Here is a 19,383-nt window from a genome sequence, read left to right as displayed (position 1 = left end):
CTAACTAACTTAACTAACTAAAATGTACCTAGGCAGTGTACCTGGTCGAATTATAGAATAGTTGCGTAAGTTGGGTGTCGATCATAGGGAATGGTGTTGACTAATTAATTTATCTACTACTAAATTAACCTAATTAATAACAAAGGAAGGGTTTTTATCTAATTTTGCAAGTTTAGATGAACTTAATTCTTTAACACAAACTCAATCAGTAAACAAAACACTTATGTTAGTTCGAATCCACTTTCACTCAATGATTATACATTAGTTATGGCTACTACTGTTGGTTACCAATTAATGAAGTGTTAGCAATTTAGTTCTAAATATACTAATTGTTAATCAATTCATGTAAATCTATGTATGGTCACACAATATTTAACACAGAATCAATTATTAAATGAGATTGAAGCCATGTAAGATTGATTAATCAAAACACAATTACAGTCATAATATGAGTTCTCTAGCACAGCTTAATTCAATGATTCAATTACTTATCTAAGATTGGTTTGATCTTAGCTCTAATAAACTAGTGTTCACTGGATTATTAGGTATTCAAATTCATGCAGATTTATGTTCACTAACTACACAGAACAAGAATTTAAAGCAATCAAATATTTAATTTAAGCATGCTAGGTAAAATCAATCAACACAAGCATATTACCAACAAGTAAAGTCAAATCTAATGCATTAAAGCCATGAGTTCCAACTTCATCTAGCTAACAGAAACAGCTAGATTTAGCTGGACATGCTAACAACTAAACAAACAAAAACCGTAACCAAAGACATGTTTAATTGTACCAATCTATAAACCAATTTATGAACTTCTTCTTCCTTGGTGTTAAAACCAACTTCCAGACCTTCTCTTCCTCTGAAATTCGCCTCTAGGAACCCTTCTAAGTCAGCCAAAAGTCTTTCAAATCGTAATGGCCAAGGGAATTTATATTTTCTGATTTTACCGAGTTCACGTCGTGAACCATAAGGGTTCACGTCGTGAATATAAGATAATCGTGTTCGGCAAGGACTCTTCCACCCACATTCATATCTTCTAAAACTCTCCACTCATGTCGTGAACGATGAACTGTTCACGTCATGAATATGTCTTTTGGGTGTTTTTCGTTCTTCTTTTCTCCAAGCCCTCCAAAGTTCCAAGTATTATCACTTCTGGTCCTTTCTTCGAAAATACTTCTATTTGGCTGTACATAACAATTTATCCTTATAAGTACCATAATTCTATGCAAATAACCAAAATATTAAATAAAATGTAGATCAATATTGCCTAAAACTATGTATAAATATGGTAATATAATAAATTTGGCAGCTTCGCAACCAATGCCCTTTCCTTTTGGCAATAGAACCATATGGACCCTTTGGTACATGGGACAATCTCAGACTTAGTCTTTCTCTTTACCATTTGGTCAATCGAGTTGACTATGGCCAATCCCTTTCCATTGGGAAGAGAAATCTTTTACTGGGTATCCAATGCAACCATTGTCAATGTCAATTGAAGGTTTGGAAAGTTGATCTACTAATCAAATTTGCTTTACCAAAGCTCCAAATCATTGTTGATTCAGCAGTACCAAGCAAATAGATAAGATCATTAAGGGTCATGTCATAGTCTATTTCATAGTAGTCCCAATGGTAACTCACTATGTGACTTAGGAAGTGATTGAACAACCAACTTTCTTAAGACTTTGACACCTAACTCTCCCGGCTTGTCAATATGTGACTTCATCTCCAAGATGTGAGCACACATAGACCTTGCTTACCATTAGGGCTTGAGTGACCTTGAACTTGTGGGTTAGGGAGAATAATTGGAGGAGATGGAGGAAGTGAAGTTCCAAGAGATTTGGGAAGATCATAGATGTCTGAACTAGACATCTTTTGGGACATATTCAAGATAGTTGATTTAAAGTCCTTAATATAATACCCAATATGAAATATTAAGGCTAGGACCCAACACAATATTTTATAACTTGGAAGAGGGATGTCGTAATCCAAGCTATAGAATATTTGAAGGTAGGTGAATGACGATTCACCAATTTCCACCATGAAAAAAGAAATAAATTATTAGGTTTTTAATTGGATTTGAAACTCCTAGATCTTTTGAGATTCATTGAGTTGTTCAATGGCATGTTTCAATCTCAAGTGTGCCTTTCAGGTTTTCTGACTGGGATGCCGAGGATCACAAAACATGGTGTGAAGTAACCATGCAAATTACATGGTACCCTTAATATTTACCCCTTAATAAATGCGTCGGTTAACCATACACGCTCCACCGATACTATGATAAATATTAAGTTACCCTTTGCCTACCTTGTTAAGTCCAGCTAGTGTGCTAGTTAACCACACACACTCCACTAACCGACTTAAGCAAAATGCAAAGTGTAATTTCATGGATTAGCACCTTATTCACATTTTCCTAAAGTAACTAAGATTGGGAATTATAAAAACATTTTAGTTACTTTATATTTATCATTAATACTTTTAATGAAAGGAGAATTATAGTCCTTGTCCTACCTGTTCGGCTAACGAGCCTCCACCAGTCAAGGAAGCGGTGGGTGAGAGTGGACACCCATTAAACTGTCATTTTATAAGCAGTAACCTTATACCCCCCTTATAGACCGGGTTCGTGAATGAGGCCTACTAATGGTAAGACGACTTGCTCTTATACATATATATAAATATTATTAACTTATAATATTATAAAGTATAAGGGTTGAATTTTAACTTTTAAAATTCTAAGGGCTTAACTTGGAATTAAAGTATTCATAGGGAAGACTTTTCAAATTCCAAAACTTGAGGACAAGTTTTGAAACTATTCAAAACTATTGAATTCCATAACTTATGTGTTTAAAGTAGTTTTAATCCAAAAACTCTTCAAGTTCCATAGCTTGAGGACAAGTTATGGAAGACTTTAAACTATTAAAAGAATGTGACTCTTCCTTATTCATAACTTATGGAAATCTTTATGAGTTTTATGAATCTTAAATGTGAATTTTCATATAACTTGAGGACAAGTTACAAAAACACATTTTAGAATCAACTCTTAGATTAATTTGGATTGAAAACAACAATTTCACATAACTTTTCTATTAATTTAAGCAACTCATAAGAACAAAGTAATTCAAATCAAACTTTTTCATGTAATTAGCCTAAACCATAAACTAATACAAAACGTGAATCTATTGACAATTATTTTTGAAACTGGATTAGCATGAACATTAACACATCAAAAACAGGTTTATATGTTGAAAAACAGCTTAGGGTAATGTTCCTAGTCTATTTCCAGCCAAAACAGTCGAAGATATGTTGTCTGGGGGTCTAACTCGTCGAGTGCATGAACCAACTTGACAAGTTGGATCGTTTTGAAAACTTTTAAGGCATGGACTCGTCGAGTCACCAGATGGACTCGCCGAGTCTGTTGCCCAAACAACAAAAAACTTTGATTTTTCAGCATTTTTCAGCGCTTTGCATAAAGTATAATTGAAAACAAGTCTAGGCTCTGATACCACTGATGGGTTATGAGCATTCTAACACTCCTAAGTGTACATGAAACCCTAAATATCTTGGATCTATGTTTTCTCTATTATACATGCAAATATGAATATTCCAAGGTATTACCCTAACTAGCATACAATCTTTTGATACTTGGGTAATAAAATGGATAGAATACATACCTTGTTGATGTAGCTTGACTCCATGAAGCTCGAGAGCCTAGTGCCCCAAGTGTGACACCTCAAATGGTTCACATAACTTCAAATACACATGGAATAACTTAGAGAGAAATGATACACTTCATGAAATCGGCTAGCCCTCACCATTCCTTCATAGTCTCTCATGGTGCCGATTTTGACAATAATAAGATGCTTATATAGTGTGTTACAATTAGGGTTACACCATGTAAGCCCTAATTGTCATGGCCTTTCATTTCCATGATCCATGGGTACAAAAACACCATGGAGCATCCTATGGGTTTTAGCCCAACTTGATAATCCATGGATCATTAGCCCACTATACAAGTATGGATGATTTACACAATCAACCCATATATTTAATTAGTCTCCTTTTGATCACTTAATTAATTCCAAATTAATTCTTGATCAATACTAATTAAATAATCTTATTAATATATTAGAACTTATAATATATTACCAAACCTTAAGTGTTATTTCTCTCATTTTAGTCTATCCAAATGCATGATGCCATGCAACCCAAATGGACCATACCGAGTCGGGTCAAGTACATACCAAATATAGTTATGGACTTAGACACTAATCCAACACATGTGGGGGAGCCCATGACATTCCTAGGTAAAGACCATGTAGGGGAGCCCATGACATGCTGGTATAAGACCCAGGGGGAGCCCACGACATCCTTATATGTTTATATATGTGTTATGTAGTATGATAGATACTTCTGTGATATATGATATGCTAGTTGTTTATGTATGTTATTACATGGAAGACCACGGGGGGAGCCCGTGGCAGTTGGATATAAGACCATATGTGGGGGAGCCCATGACATTCCTAGGTAAAGACCATGTAGGGGAGCCCATGGCATGAATGTATATCACCCTGGGGGAGCCTACGACATCCTTATATGTTAGTATGCATGACTTATGTGGTATATGTAGCTTTTATAGCTAATATGATATGTGTTATGTGGATTGTATGTGGGGTATGCTATGGGGGAATCACTAAGCATTAGCTTATAGGTTTTGGATTTGTTTCAGGTACATATGAGCCTAAGGGCAAGGGCAAGGCTTGATGGCGCGACGTGCACTCTCTCAGGCATTTTTTGGGACACTATGATATTTTGAAATAAAAGTTGTAATTAATATGAGTTTTGAAAACAATTATATTTGGATTTCGTGATTTATGAGATGTGTTTGGTTAATCAAAAATGAAAATTTTCTTTTGAAAAATTGGGTCGTTACATGGTCCTTGTGGTTTCAAAACTTTTGATGTGTATTCCTTATTGCCCACTCCGTCATCTTTTGTCTGTTAATTGAATGACATTTTCGTCATTTCACTACCATAAGGACCATTTATGAAGTTTTGCCTTTTTTTTGTAAAAAGAAAAAGAAAAAATAACTTAACGGAGTGATCAATAAGGACATTTTATTAAAAATTTTGAAATTACGGGGACCATCTATGAATGTTTGAACTGAAGGTTCATACTCCCAGACTTATTTGATCTTATCAATTGTTATAATTTTTCTCGAATAAATCATGAATTTTCTAGGATAGAGACTTATTTGATCTTATCAATTGTTATAATTTTTCTCGAATAAATCATGAATTTTCTAGGATAGTATTTTTTAAAACTTAAAAGTCTAAGGGGGTGTTTGGGATTGCTTTTGAGCATCAAAAGTTCTTTTTGTAGAAGGACTTTTAGTGAAAAGACTTTTTACAAAATATGTTATTTAAAAAATGTTTGGATTAAACAAAATAATTTTTGATTAATTTTTATATGTAAAGTCACAAAAAACCAGATTTTTGTGACTTTATAAAACCCCTTCTTTACTCTTTGCAAAAAGACATTTTAAAAAAACTTTTCAATTATCCAAAAATCTTTAGTTTTTTTTTAACTTTTTAAACAAGTTAAGAGCTAAAAGTGAATCTAAAAACAATGACGAACACCCTCTATAAGACTATAACCCTCTATAAGACATTGATGAAGCTAAACTATTTAAAAAAAAAAATGCTGCAACTGAAAATGTGAGGTATTGGCTGAAAATCTGAACTCTTATTTATTGTTCACTTTAGCTGCAGGTTCGCAAACACGATTCACATAACACAGAGTCCCTCTTGCCCGATCGCAGCCATGGCCGAAATCAATCACCCTTGAACCTTTTCTTACCGGTAAGCCTGTATTCATATTTCTGATTAGTCTATTTATAAACCCTAATTTTCACTACCTCGTTTCTACACAAATACTTCGGTTCTTCACCGCCTATAAACCCTAGTTACTCCTTCTCTAGCTGAAATGATCTTTCTTCTTCGAAGAAAACATGCCTTCAAATCATCCCTCACTAATCCAATACACTTCGTATCCAACGAATCAAAAGGTTATATCATTCCACCACTCATGTCCCCTAAACCCTCTCAAAAACCCCAAATTAACAATCCTAGGGTTTTATCATTCAAACCCTTTTCGACACAATCCTCCAAATTCCCCGAATATGAAATGCCAACAGTTACATGGGGCGTTGTGCAAGGCCGAAAGGAAAAACTCGTATCACGAGTAATAATCTCCGATTACTTAAAAAGCATAGGCATAATCCCTGATGAACTAGAGAATCTCGAACTACCTTCCACAATCGAAGTAATGCGTGAACGCGTTGAATTTCTGCAAAAGATAGGGCTAACAATCGACGACTTCAATGAATACCCATTAATGCTCGGTTGCAGTGTCAGAAAAAACATCATTCCAGTACTCGGATACTTAGAAAAAGTCGGAATTCAAAGATCAAGAATGGGTGAATTTGTGAAGAAATACCCACAAGTCTTACACGCTAGTGTAGTTGTGGAGCTTGTGCCTGTAATCAGGTTTCTTCGTGGATTAGATGTAGAAAGACAAGATATTGGGTATGTGTTAATGAAGTACCCTGAGCTTTTAGGGTTCAAATTAGAAGGCACAATGAGTACTTCAGTTGCATATTTAGTAAGTATTGGTGTCAATCCAAGAGACATCGGTCCCATGGTGACACAATATCCATACTTTTTAGGCATGAGAGTTGGAACCATGATCAAACCATTAGTCGAATACCTAATTTCATTAGGTTTACCAAAGAAAGTGTTAGCAAGAATGTTTGAAAAACGCGCGTATATAATCGGGTATGATCTTGAAGAAATGGTCAAACCGAATGTTGACTGTTTGATTAGTTTCGGGGTTCAAAAGGAAAAACTCGCATCAATCATCGCCCAATACCCACAAATTCTTGGCCTCCCTTTAAAAGCAAAGTTATCAACACAACAATATTTTTTCAATTTGAAGCTTAAAATAGACCCCGAAGGTTTTGCACGTGTAATTGAAAGAATGCCTCAAGTAATTAGCCTTGGTCAAAATGTGATGATGAAACCGATTGAGTTTCTTCTTGGACGTGGGATTTTAGCACAAGACGTGGCTAAGATGATTGTGAGATGCCCACAATTGGTTGGTTTGCAAGTTGGATTAATGAAGAATAGTTTTTACTTTTTCAAGAGTGAAATGGAGAGACCATTGAAGGAGTTGGTGGAGTTTCCTGAGTATTTTACTTATGGTTTGGAATCAAGAATTAAGCCGAGGTTTATGAGGTTGAAGCATAAGGGGATTAGGTGTTCTTTGAGTTGGTTTTTGAATTGTAGTGATCAAAGATTTGAAGAAAGATTGTATGGGGATTATGTTGAAATGGAAAGTGAAGGGCCCATGTTTGTTATGGGTGGAAAGTTGGAGTTGCCAGGGAATGAAGTGGTGTGTGATGAGGAAGATGAGAGTGATGATGAGATACTTTATAGACGTACGGTTTCTCTTTAGTACACAAATGACTTAAGGTTTCTTTTGTACGTTTTGATTAAAGTTATCAGTTTTGACAATCCAAGTTTTTAGAATTGCAAGAATTTTGTTTTTGGGTGTTGTACATTGATTGGTGGATCGTTTATCTATCTTGGTGAATCTTGAAACTAAGCTAGTTATTTGTCCATTTTATATTGTTATATATGATAGATGATATTGATAGTAAAAGATCGGTAGATGCTGTGATTTGGCTTTGTATCTTGCTTGAGTTTTGGTTTCGCTTTAGTTTTAGATTTGACTTATGTGATTTTGATTTTGAATTTGTTAGAATGAATTTTGAAGAAGGAAAATTAGGGTTCTTGAAAGAGGGTGAACGGGGTAAAATGATTATATTTGGCATGATTTTAACGGCTGCCCCGTTGTGTTAAACAGTTTAGTGACTAAAAGTGTTAATAAACTACGTTTAAGGGGCTACTATTATAAAAGTGCAAGCTATTGGGCTGAATATATAACGTTTTAGTAAGCACAAGGTCATTTTTTGCAACCTAGATTTGGTGGTGCTAAAAAAATCCCCTTTTTTTTTGCCTAATAAAATAATTCTCTTTTCAATTACTTAATTGACAAAACTGCACAAATGGTCCTGAGGTTAGCTCAAAATTGTCACTTTGGTCAAAAAATGTTTGGACTAGCACCAGAGGTCCAAACTTTTCATTTTATTGTGAGTTTGGTGAATTTGCTTTGAACTTTTTTCAAACGACAAATTTGCCCTTATTAATTTCTTTTTCTATTTCTTTTATAATTTTATTGTACTTGTGATATAAAATTATATCCAAAAAATATACAATCCCATGCTACCCTACCTACATACCTCTAGAAACACTAATATAATTTCTCTCTCTCTCTCTCTCTCTCTCTCTCTCTCTCTCTCTTCATTACCGTCGGACCATCACCTCTTGCCGACAACCGCCGCCGAACCACCACCACTTGACGGACTATTATCTGCCAGACCACCGCTGCTTGTCGTCCTATCCTAGTCACCTATGTTGACGTAGATCAGAATACCTGACGACATAGATCTGAACCATTACCCACTACCGGTCTCTTCCTAGAACGTCGTCGTCGTCGGATAAAGTCTGGATCTCCGGCAAAAACTTCCCAAATATTGAAACCATTTTCACCGGTCTCTTCCTGGAATATCACCGCCATCAGAAAACCATACCAGATATTGAAACCCTTTGTAGATCTTTCGATCTATCTCAATGTGACGATGAGGCTAAGTGATGACAACGCTACCGGAGAAGATGGACGGTGGCAACGACTCAATCTGCAAATCTTGGCGATGTAGACTGAGAAAAAGGGGGGGGGGGGGGGGTCATAGATCTGAAAAAAGGAGAAAGTCGAAGTTAGGGTAGCAAGCTACGTTGCTGCCAGAGACGATCTGCAAACGACCACCACTTTTTCGTCTTCTTCTTTATAGATCTGAGATGGTTTCCGGTGGCATTCCAATGGTGGTCCGATGACTACTCTATTGTTTCAATGGTTGTCGGAGAAGGAGCAACACGGGGTCATCAATATCGTCGGAGAAGGAGCAAGACGAAGCCGATGATGTTCCAAATCTCCGTCTGTGGTGACTCTGATGATGACAACTTGAGAGATGTTTTTGAGACTAGTGGTCAATGGTGGGTTTTCTGATGGTGGTTCCATGTCCGATGGTGGTGGATTGTGGTGGTTGGCGGTTATAGTGGTGATAGATACAGGTGGCCGACGGTGGTGGTGGTAGATAATGGTGGCAACAAGTTTTTGTTCTTAAATGTGTGTGAAAATGTTCTTGAGTGTTTATGAATGTGACAGGGGGGGGGGGTTGGGTATTTTTTTTTAATTCTCTTAAAAATAATTATAAAAATAAAATAGCAAGGGTATATTTTCTTTTTTCTTTTAATCATAAAAGCATTTAATTAAATAAAAAAAAGCTGAAAAAGAAAAAAGTAAGGGTAAAACCGTCCTTATAAAAAACTTCAAAGTAAATAAGACCAAACTCGCAACAAAATAAAAAGTTTCGACTTCTGGTGCTAGTCCAAATTTTTTTGGACCAAAGTAGCAATTTTGAGCTAACCACAGGGACCATTTGTGCAGTTTTGTCTACTTAATTTATAGGATTATTTATTATTAGTTTTATTTTAGTTATTAAATTAATTTAATAAAATTAGATTAATGATATATGTATTTCTCTTTTTAATAAATATCAAGATTTTAAACTTAGATACTAAATTTCTAAATTATGTCGTTTTATCTTAATAAATATATACCTCATTTGGTTTTCACTTGGTAAATATATCATTCCTCATAACATTTATTTACTCTACTATCATTTAATCATCCGTGTTTTCTTTCATCAATTATTATTTATTACTTCAGCCCAGTAAATATTATTGTTTTCCACTATCACGAATGTTCGAAGATAATCAATATTTTTACTTTCATATCAAAATTATTTCTTCAATCTTGAATAAGCAGCTTCAAGTGTTAATCGTGAATCATCTAATTCCAATTTTTAGCTAATAAAATGACATAGTTAATATATATTCAGTTTTCTCATATATATATATATATATATATATATATATATATATATATATATATATATATATATATATATAGGGAAAAGTGAATATATGGCTGTCATGTATGTAATATTAGATATAGAACCATCAAAATTGAATTCATTTTGATTAAAAAACATAATTTTTTTCTTTGTTAGCTTCTTCCTATTACTTTTAAGCTCATATTATTCCTAATTTCATAATTTATCTTCAATATCTATGTATTTCGAATGAGTTGTTTTTATTAGACCTCTAGTAGGCTTTATCGCTTTCTTTGACACCTACCATATATATACTTGCATGGTCCTTTTTAATGTGTTATGAGAAGAAGTTTATTGGGTTTTTAATGAACAATTTTAATTTTTCACTATAATTTTCTATATTAAATTTGAATATGAAGATTTATAGGTAGTTGATAATGTATTTTTATACATGGTTTGTGATGTAAAATAAAATATTTAAACCTCCATAAAAATATGTACAAAGTCTATCATCTACCCTAATAGTGAATATAAGAAAGATGGTAGAGAGATTTGATTGCATTTTGTTAAAACTATGTAGTTATTGATGGTTCTATAAGCCACATATTCCCTAAGCCCATATATATATATATATATATATATATATATATATATATATATATATATATATATATATATATATATATATATATATATATATATATATATATATATATATATATATATATATATATATCTTAAGGCGATATTTTGTTAAAACGTCACGTCACGTCAAATACAAGCTTTGAAACCAATACACATCATGACAAACTTTTTAAAACTTAGATAAATCACCAATTTATTAAAAAGCAATATATTAATAATATTTAAATTTATATTGTTTTTATTATTATTATCAGATTAATTTACATTCTAAATAAATAAATAAAACTTATATAAAATTATATATTTTTTATTTATTCAAGACACAGTTTTTAACAACTATATTTTTAGTGTTGATATATTTAAATGATTTCAACTCATAAGAATGATTTAAATGATTTTAACTTTTATATATATATATATATATATATATATATATATATATATATATAATTTTTTATTTTCAAATAAAAATTAAAATTTTTGTTGGATTCATTATTGAACTTTAAATAACATTATATTATTTTTTTTTAAATTTATATTATAGTCTAACCATAAACTACAATATATTATTGTTGAAGTTTTTAATAAATAAAAATTATAGTTTAAAGTCAACAAATTTATATTTACATCATTAAATATTGTAAACAAGTAGAATGTAAAAACAACATAATATTCAAGCCAGTTTTTATAGTATAACTCAAAATCCGTTTCAAATTAGTCTATAACCGTTTCAGATTAACCTATTTACAACTCAAAAGTGAACATTAATTTGTGTATTTGAAAAAGAAAAAAAAGACTAAACTGCACAAATGGTTCTTGTGGTTTGCTTAAAATCGTCACTTTGGTCCAAAAAGGTTTGGACTAGCACCACAGGTCCAAATTTTTCATTTTGTTGCTAGTTTGGTCCAATTTGCTTTGAACTTTTCCATAATGACCATTTTACCCTTAGTTTTTTATTTATTTAAATATTTTTCTGTTTAAAAGAAAAATAAAAAAAATGTATTTTCTATTTTACTTTTATAATTTTTTGTATAAAGGAATAATATATATATATATATATATATACAATCTCTCTCTCTCTCTCTCTCTCTCTCTCTCTCCCCCCCCCCCCTAAAATCTACAACCCCATCTTGTTTCATTCTCATATAAATACCGATGCATCTTCTTCCATTTTCGTTATCTGCAAAAATTTGAGTTGAAGCTTACATCAAAATACCCAGTTCAATGGCTTACACCCAAAATCAATTGTTCTTCACGACTTTTTTTTACACAAATCAGCACATGTGATCGATTCAGATTGAAAAAAATGAGAAATTGGCCCAAATCCTTTAACATAAAGATCTTTCACGCATACATGGATGATTGATCGAGTGAGTAACGATTGTACTGTAATTGTGCATCGTAGTCGTTTCAAAACAGGGAGGAAAGTTGAAATCATAATCAAAGAAGAAGGTATGGGGATTTTTAATAAGGGAATGGTGTTTTGGGTCTTTTTTATAGGGATTTCCAATGGGTTCAAGAGCCCTAGTTTCTTCCTCTTCCTCTATATGTTATATCAAAGATCATAGATTTGTAGAGGGTTTAATTGTGAGAGAGTATGTATGTTCATACGTTTGATTTTCTACAGGAAGAAGGAAGAAGATGGTTATGTTCGTATGTTCATATGGGATGAAAGAGAGAGGGGTAGGTGGGTGGTGAGGATGGATTTCATATTCAGGGAGAATTGGTGGATTTCAAGGTCCGGTGATGATGATCCTCGCAGAGGTTCAATAACCATCGATCGTGGGGAAGAAACAACCACTGGAGGCGTAGGGAGGAAATAGACGGGAGGTGATAATCGGTGGTGGTTATGGTATTGCCGGAAAAAATGGAGGCGTAGGAGTTCATTTCCACAAATCTTATTTAGGGTTGCTGATAGGAAGGGATGTCGGTGGATCTGTGGGTTTTGATCGGGTAGGGGCAGGAAACACTTACCTTGGTCAGTGGCATCCGATGGTGGTGGTGGCGGCGGAAGGTGGAGCTGGCAGCTTCCGGTTGTAATTTAGATGGGGTTCAAAGTTTTTGGAGGTCAGGGAGGAAGACAAAGGTGTGTCTTTGTTGTTTACGAGAAAGAGAGAGAGAGAGAGAGAGAGAGAGAGAGAGAGAGAGATCGTATATTTTATTTATTTATTTTTATTCCTTTATAAAAAAAATTATAAAAGTAAAATAGAAAATACATTTTTTTTATTTTTCTTTTAAACAAATAAATATTTAAATAAATAAATAACTAAGGGCAAAATGGTCATTATGTAAAAGTTCAAAACAAATTGGACGAAACTAGCAACAAAATGAAAACTTTGGACATGTGGTGCTAGTCCAAAACTTTTTGGACCAAAATGACAATTTTGAGCAAACCACAGGGACCATTTGTGCAATTTAGCCAAAAAAATTATATAATGTAAATGAACAAAACATCAAAAAACAACATTAAATAATATATTTAAACAAAACATCAAAACAAATTGATGCAGGGGCATCTGATCGCAGCCTCTTATTGGCTGATTTTTTTATGTTTTAGTCAATTATTTAATTGATTTGTTTCCTATTTGAATTATGTTAAAATAATAAGAGATTTAGTGGAAGATAATATCTGTTTAGAATATATCTTTAATCTAAATCTTAGGAGTTTTCTAGGAAAGTGGAGCTGTCTTTTTTTTCCATGATTATAAGTTTTTTTTCCTTGTTGCCGATCAGGGCAGTTTTTTTGGAATTGATAATAAAACATCAAAACTTTCATTGTTCTCGTTTTCTTCTACCTTGTGATTTTCTGGCCATTTGATTTGGCTAGCTTTTGGCATCATTTGGTATCAAAGCACAGGTTATCTCTCAAATGGTCGGACGTGGTAGACGTGATCCTCCTCCCCGTAGATACGCCGATAGAGGTAACGAAGGAGAACAACCATATCCACGAGATGTTGAGATTGAAAGGCTATAACAACGAGTTCGGGAATTAGAGATACAACAGGAGGCTCAAAACCAAGATTCTCAATCAGAACATAGCCTTCAAGATGACGAAGAGAGGGACATGAATCCGTTCGGTGGGGGTTTCCATGGAAGGAATGCATTTGAAACTTATCAACGGAATACCCAGAGGCAACGCTATGATGACCCTTTACGAAACTTGGGAATGAAGATAGAGATCCATGAGTTTGATGCGAAAGCACATCCTGACGATTTCATAGATTAGTTGAGCACCGTAGAACGAGTCTTTGATTTAAAGGATATTCCTGATGCCTTAAAAGTAAAACTTGTAGCCATTAAGCTAAGGAAGTTTGCTTCACTTTGGTGGGAACACGTGAAGAAACAACGCCAACAAGAGAAGAAATCAAAAATCGAAACTTGGTCGAAGATGAAGAAGCTATTACAGGGAAAGTTTCTCCCGGTAAATCATCGTCAAGAAGCCTTCTTAGATTATCATAGTTTAGCCCAGAAAACGTCTTTTGTTGAAGATTTCATCGCTGAGTTCAATCGACTCATGATGCGATGTTCTGTTGAGGAAGAAGAGGAACAAATTATTGCATCATTTTTGGGAGCCCTCAAACCTGATATTGATGATATTGTTCACCTTCAACAATAGTGGACGTATGCTGATGTATGTCGTTTGGCCTTAAAGGTTGAAAAACAGTTAAGAAACAGAAGAAAACTTGGAGCTATCAGGTTTGTGTCGTCCTCCCGTTCACCACCGACGCAACAAAGCAAGGCAACCGACTCTAAAATTGACACCCCAACAGGTATGGTAGCCAATCCACCTGCTACACGTGTTCTTCGATGCTTCAAATGTCAAGGTGTGGGTCATATGGCGAGGGAATGTCCAAACAAACAACTAGTCACTTTGGTGGGGGAATCGGATCCTGTTTATAATACTGAAGGGAAGGATGAAAGTGATGGGGAGGAGATCGAGGTGGTGTATGCTGATCATGGCAATGCTTTAGTTACTCAACGTGTCCTAAACGTTGATGTAGAAAAAACAGTAGATGATCATTCTTGGTTGCGCAACAACATTTTTCGCACCAAATGTACATCAAAAGGCAAGGTTTGTAGTGTCATAATCGATGGGGGCAGCTGTGACAACATGGTGGCAACAACAATGGTGGAAAAGTTAGGGCTCAAGGTGGAAAATCATCCAGAACCATACCAGTTAACGTGGCTCAAGAAGGGGAATGTTGTGAAGGTAAATAAACGTTGTTTAGTTCAGTTCTCGATCGGAAAAAAATATGAAGATGAAGTGTGGTGTGAGTTTATTCCCATGGATGTGTGTAACTTGTTATTGGGAAGACCTTGGCATTATGACCGAAAGACCAAACACGATGGTTTTTTGAACATGTATAGTTTCAAGAAGGATAGAGTTAATATAGTGTTGGCACCCCTAGACACCAGGGGTAGTAGTACTGGTAACAACTTGTTTCTCTCCAAAATAGAATTCATTGGGTTAACCAAACTCATCCCTCAACCTACCATTTATGCTTTAGTTGTGACAGAAGAAAATGGTTTTTCCTCACCTGTTTCAAATATGATCCAACCATTACTCGATGAATTTAGGGATGTCTTCCCTGAGGATATTCCACCTGGTCTACCTCTTATAAGGGAGATACAACACTGCATTGATTTCTTACCCAGTTCCACTATTCCAAACAAGCCCGCCTACCATATGAACCCATAAGAGTTTGAGGAGTTACATCGACAAGTCAGCGAGTTACTCGACAAAGGACTAATACGAGAGAGTATGAGTCTGTGTGTCGTACCAACCTTGCTAGTTCCAAAACAGGGGGTACCTTTTGCATGTGTATTGATAGTAGAGTTGTGAATAAAATCACGATTAAATATCGATTCCCTATTCCCCGTTTCGATGATTTAATTGATCAGTTGCATGGTTCGACGATTTTCTCCAAGATTGATTTACGGAGCGGGTACCATCAAATTCGTATGCGACCTGGGGACGAGTGGAAAACCGCCTTTAAGACAAGTGACGGACTGTACGAGTGGTTGGTGATGCCCTTTGGGTTGTCAAATGCACCAAGCACTTTTATGCGGCTGATGAACCATGTTTTTAAACCTTTCATAGGTCAATTTGTTGTTATTTACTTCGATGACATTTTAGTTTACAGCCAAAGTGTCGAGCAACATGTGTCACATCTTCGACAGGTGTTTGCAGTCTTGCGGGAGCAGAAACTATACGCTAACGGGAAGAAGTGACAATTCCAAACTAATGAAGTTATCTTTCTTGGCAACTTAATTTCAGGTGATGGGATTCGGATGGATAATTCAAAGGTTGAAGCTATTACGACCTGGCCCACACCCACTACGATCCATGATATCTGTAGCTTCCATGGGCTAGCCTCCTTCTATCGGCGTTTCATTCGAAATTTTAGTGCCATTATTGCCCTGATAACGGAATGTATGAAGGGCAGGAAGTTTTCTTGAACTAAAGAGGCTAGAAATGCATTTGAAGAATTAAAACAGAAGGTTACACAAGCTCCTGTTTTGGGTTTTCCTAATTTCAGCGAGGTGTTTCAAGTCGAGTGCGACGCTTCGAGTCTTGGTATAGGCGGTGTTCTAAGTCAAAATCAAAAGTCAATTGCTTTTTTCAGTGAGAAGTTCAATGAAACGCGCCGCAAATACTCTACCTATGATAAGGAGTTCTACGCCATTGTTCGTAGTTTGGAATATTGGCGACATTACTTACTCGCTAATGAATTTATTCTCTATTTTGACCATGAGGCCCTCAAATATGTCCAGGGACAGCAGAAACTCAACCCTCGCCATGCCAAATGGGTCGAATTCTTGCAAGCTTATTCCTTCGTTATTCGACATAGGGTTGGGTCTTCAAATACGGTTGCTGATGCTCTAAGTAGACGTCACGTGCTCCTTTCAGAAATGAAATTCCAGGTTTGTGGCTTTGATTCATTCAAGGACTTATACCAGGATGATCCATATTTTAGAACCATCTGGAATAGCTGCCAGGACAAGCCCCTTTGCGACTTCTCAAGACACGATGGTTACCTCTTTAAGGGTGCTCGGTTGTGCGTCCCCTTGAGCTCGTTACGAGACTCAATTATCAATGAAAGTCATGCTGGAGGTCTTGCGGATCACTTTGGCAAGGATAAAACCTTAGACTTAATCCACAGTCGTTTTTTTTGGCCCAAGATGGAGCGTGATGTTGCCCGTATTGTTGGAATAGTGTCTAAGCCCGTAACTATATTTGGTATGTACTTGACCCGGTTGTGCATGGTCCTTTTGGGTTGCCTTCTCCAAAGCAACTTGACAAGGTAATTTAAGAAGAAAGAGAGAGTATTATGATTTATTAATATATTATAAGAATAATATATTAAAGGAGAAATCATATTTATTTAATTAGTATTGGTCATAAATTAATTAGGAATTAATTTGGTGATCAAAAAAGATTAATTGAATAAAGGGGTATAAATTGTCAAATGTATGATAGTTGAGTTTTGGGTTAAGGAAACCTAATGGGCTTAAGGGGGAACGAAATTATGATGGGTAAACATCATATTTTCGTCCAAGGCCTTATTCCAGAAGGTTCCATGGGCTGCTTGGTGGCTAAGCTGTCCATTAGGGTTTAGACTGAAACCCTAGTAACCTGTAAGTATAAATATGACCCCTAGGGCATTGAATTCGGCTACCACTTGATTCTAAGAGATCCCTAGGCCGATTTCTAGCCTCTCTCTTCCTCTCTCATATTGCCTTCTTGCTTGTGGGGTTTGTGAACCATTAGAGGAGTTGCATTTGTGACTCTAAGCTCAAGAGAAGAAGAAAGAGAAGATCTAAGCCAACAATTGAAGAGGTAAACATCTAGATCTGATTATATATGTTATTTTTGTTGTTTATATGCTAGATTAGGGTTTGTAAGTCTTGGAATCAAAGCATGTTCAATAGTGAAACCTAGATCTAAGCATTAGGGTTTGTATGAGCACATAGGAATGTTTCTTATGCATAAAACCCATCAGTGGTATCAGAGATATGATTGGTTTCAGTTGTATGTGATGCTTAACTGCTTTATTTGCTGAAAATCGAGTTTTTGGCCTCTGCCCGACTCAACTCGGCGAGTCAGTATCTGGACTCGGCGAGTTGGCCCCTACTCGGCGAGTCTAGGTCTGACTCGGCGAGTCAGTTCGTCAGGCAGAGAGATTTTCGGGTTTTGGCTGCTGTTTTGACTTGGATTTGATGCTTAATTTGTTTTTAAGTTAAAATCCAAATTTTATCTCAATTAAGTGTTTATCCTTGCCAAAAGAATAGATAATTTCAAATCTTTTAAATATTAGTTGTTTATGTGATAAATATGGATTATTTAAGAATTATTTGGTAATTATCTAATGACTAAAATTAAGATTAGGTCAAATATAGATAATTATGAAATTAATTGGTTAATTTGAATTATTTGTTATTTGATCCCTTGTGTTTTGAAAAGTTCAATACTTGCCCTCAAGTTTTGAAATTTGAATTTATGATTAAAAGTTTAATTTTGAGCAATTTAAATTTCAAACCCTTAGAATTTTACAAGTTTAAAATTCAACCCTATACTATTATATTACAAGCTTAATTAATATATATATATATATATATATATATATATATATATATATATATATATATATATATATATATATATATATAAAACTTAAAATGCTAGTCTTACCGTTAGTAGGCCTCATTCACGAAGCCGGTCTATAAGGTGGGTATAAGGTTGTTGCCTATAAAATGGCGCTTAATGGGTGTACACTCACACCTACCGCTTGCTTGACTGGTGGAGGGTCGTTAGCCGAACGGGTAAGATAGGGCAACCCTCTCCTCATTAAAAGTATAATGTTAATTATAAAGTAACTACATGTTTTACAAATTCCCATTCCTAGTTACTTTAGGGTAAAATGTGAAAATGATGCTAATCCATGGAATTACACTTCGTACCCTTGTCAAACGTTGATCGAGCGCGTGTGGTTAACCGGCACATCAATTTGGGGATGACATTGGTAGCAAAGGGTGACTCGATGTTTGTCATAAATCAATGGAGCGTGTGTGGTTTACCGGCACATTGATTAGGTGATAAAGACATTGAGTGCACGACGTTGATTCGCATGGTTATTCACAAATTTGTTTGCGATCCTCGGCATCCCAGTCGCAAATTTGAAATGCATATTGAGATTTAAACATGTCATTGAAAAGTTCAATGAATCTCAAAGATCTAGGAGTTTTCAATACATTTAAAACCTAAATTGCTTTTTCGTTTTTCATGGTGAGAATTATTGAATCGTCATTCACTTACCTTCAAATTATTTACTTTTAGAGTACAGCATCCCTTTCTAAGTTGTAAATAATGTTGTTGGATCCTAGCCCTAATTTCTCATTTGGGTGTTTAATTAGGGATTCATTTATAATCAGACTTTGTTCCTTTTCTTTTTCAGATGTCTGCAAACAACAACAACAACAACGCTTCTGGGTCATTCTCATTGATGAACTTGTGTCAGAAAGTGACATTTGATGGTTCAAACTTCAACAAGTGGATGAGGTATATTCGCATGATCACACGCTACGAGGACAAAGAATATGTCCTCGATGAAAAGCTTGAGAAGATCATCCCAGATGTTGCTACTCCTGAAGAATTGGCCGCC

The 19,383-nt window shown here is 35.0% G+C and overlaps 2 protein-coding genes across 2 annotated transcripts; both read left to right on the top strand.

Moving 5' to 3' along the window:
* Positions 1-5,681: 5,681 nt before the first annotated feature.
* LOC145101776 (Mitochondrial transcription termination factor family protein) lies at positions 5,682-7,665 on the top strand. The gene has a single exon (XM_079039051.1). The coding sequence runs from the start codon at positions 5,986-5,988 to the stop codon at positions 7,513-7,515; it is 1,530 nt and encodes a 509-aa protein (XP_078895177.1). The 5' UTR covers positions 5,682-5,985; the 3' UTR covers positions 7,516-7,665.
* Positions 7,666-14,492: 6,827 nt separating this feature from the next.
* On the top strand, positions 14,493-15,419 carry LOC145098468 (uncharacterized). The gene has a single exon (XM_079036101.1). The coding sequence runs from the start codon at positions 14,493-14,495 to the stop codon at positions 15,417-15,419; it is 927 nt and encodes a 308-aa protein (XP_078892227.1).
* Positions 15,420-19,383: the final 3,964 nt, after the last annotated feature.

This window comes from Lactuca serriola, chromosome 4, assembly GCF_051521515.1.
Source record: "Lactuca serriola cultivar US96UC23 chromosome 4, Lser_US96UC23_V15, whole genome shotgun sequence".
In the NCBI taxonomy this organism is placed as follows: Eukaryota; Viridiplantae; Streptophyta; class Magnoliopsida; order Asterales; family Asteraceae; genus Lactuca; species Lactuca serriola.
This window is presented reverse-complemented; position numbering and strand designations above follow the sequence as displayed.

Coding starts and splice junctions, on each gene's coding strand:
- LOC145101776 (XM_079039051.1), top strand. CDS start 5,986: ATGATCTTTCTTCTTCGAAGAAAACATGCCTTCAAATCATCCCTCACT.
- LOC145098468 (XM_079036101.1), top strand. CDS start 14,493: ATGGTAGCCAATCCACCTGCTACACGTGTTCTTCGATGCTTCAAATGT.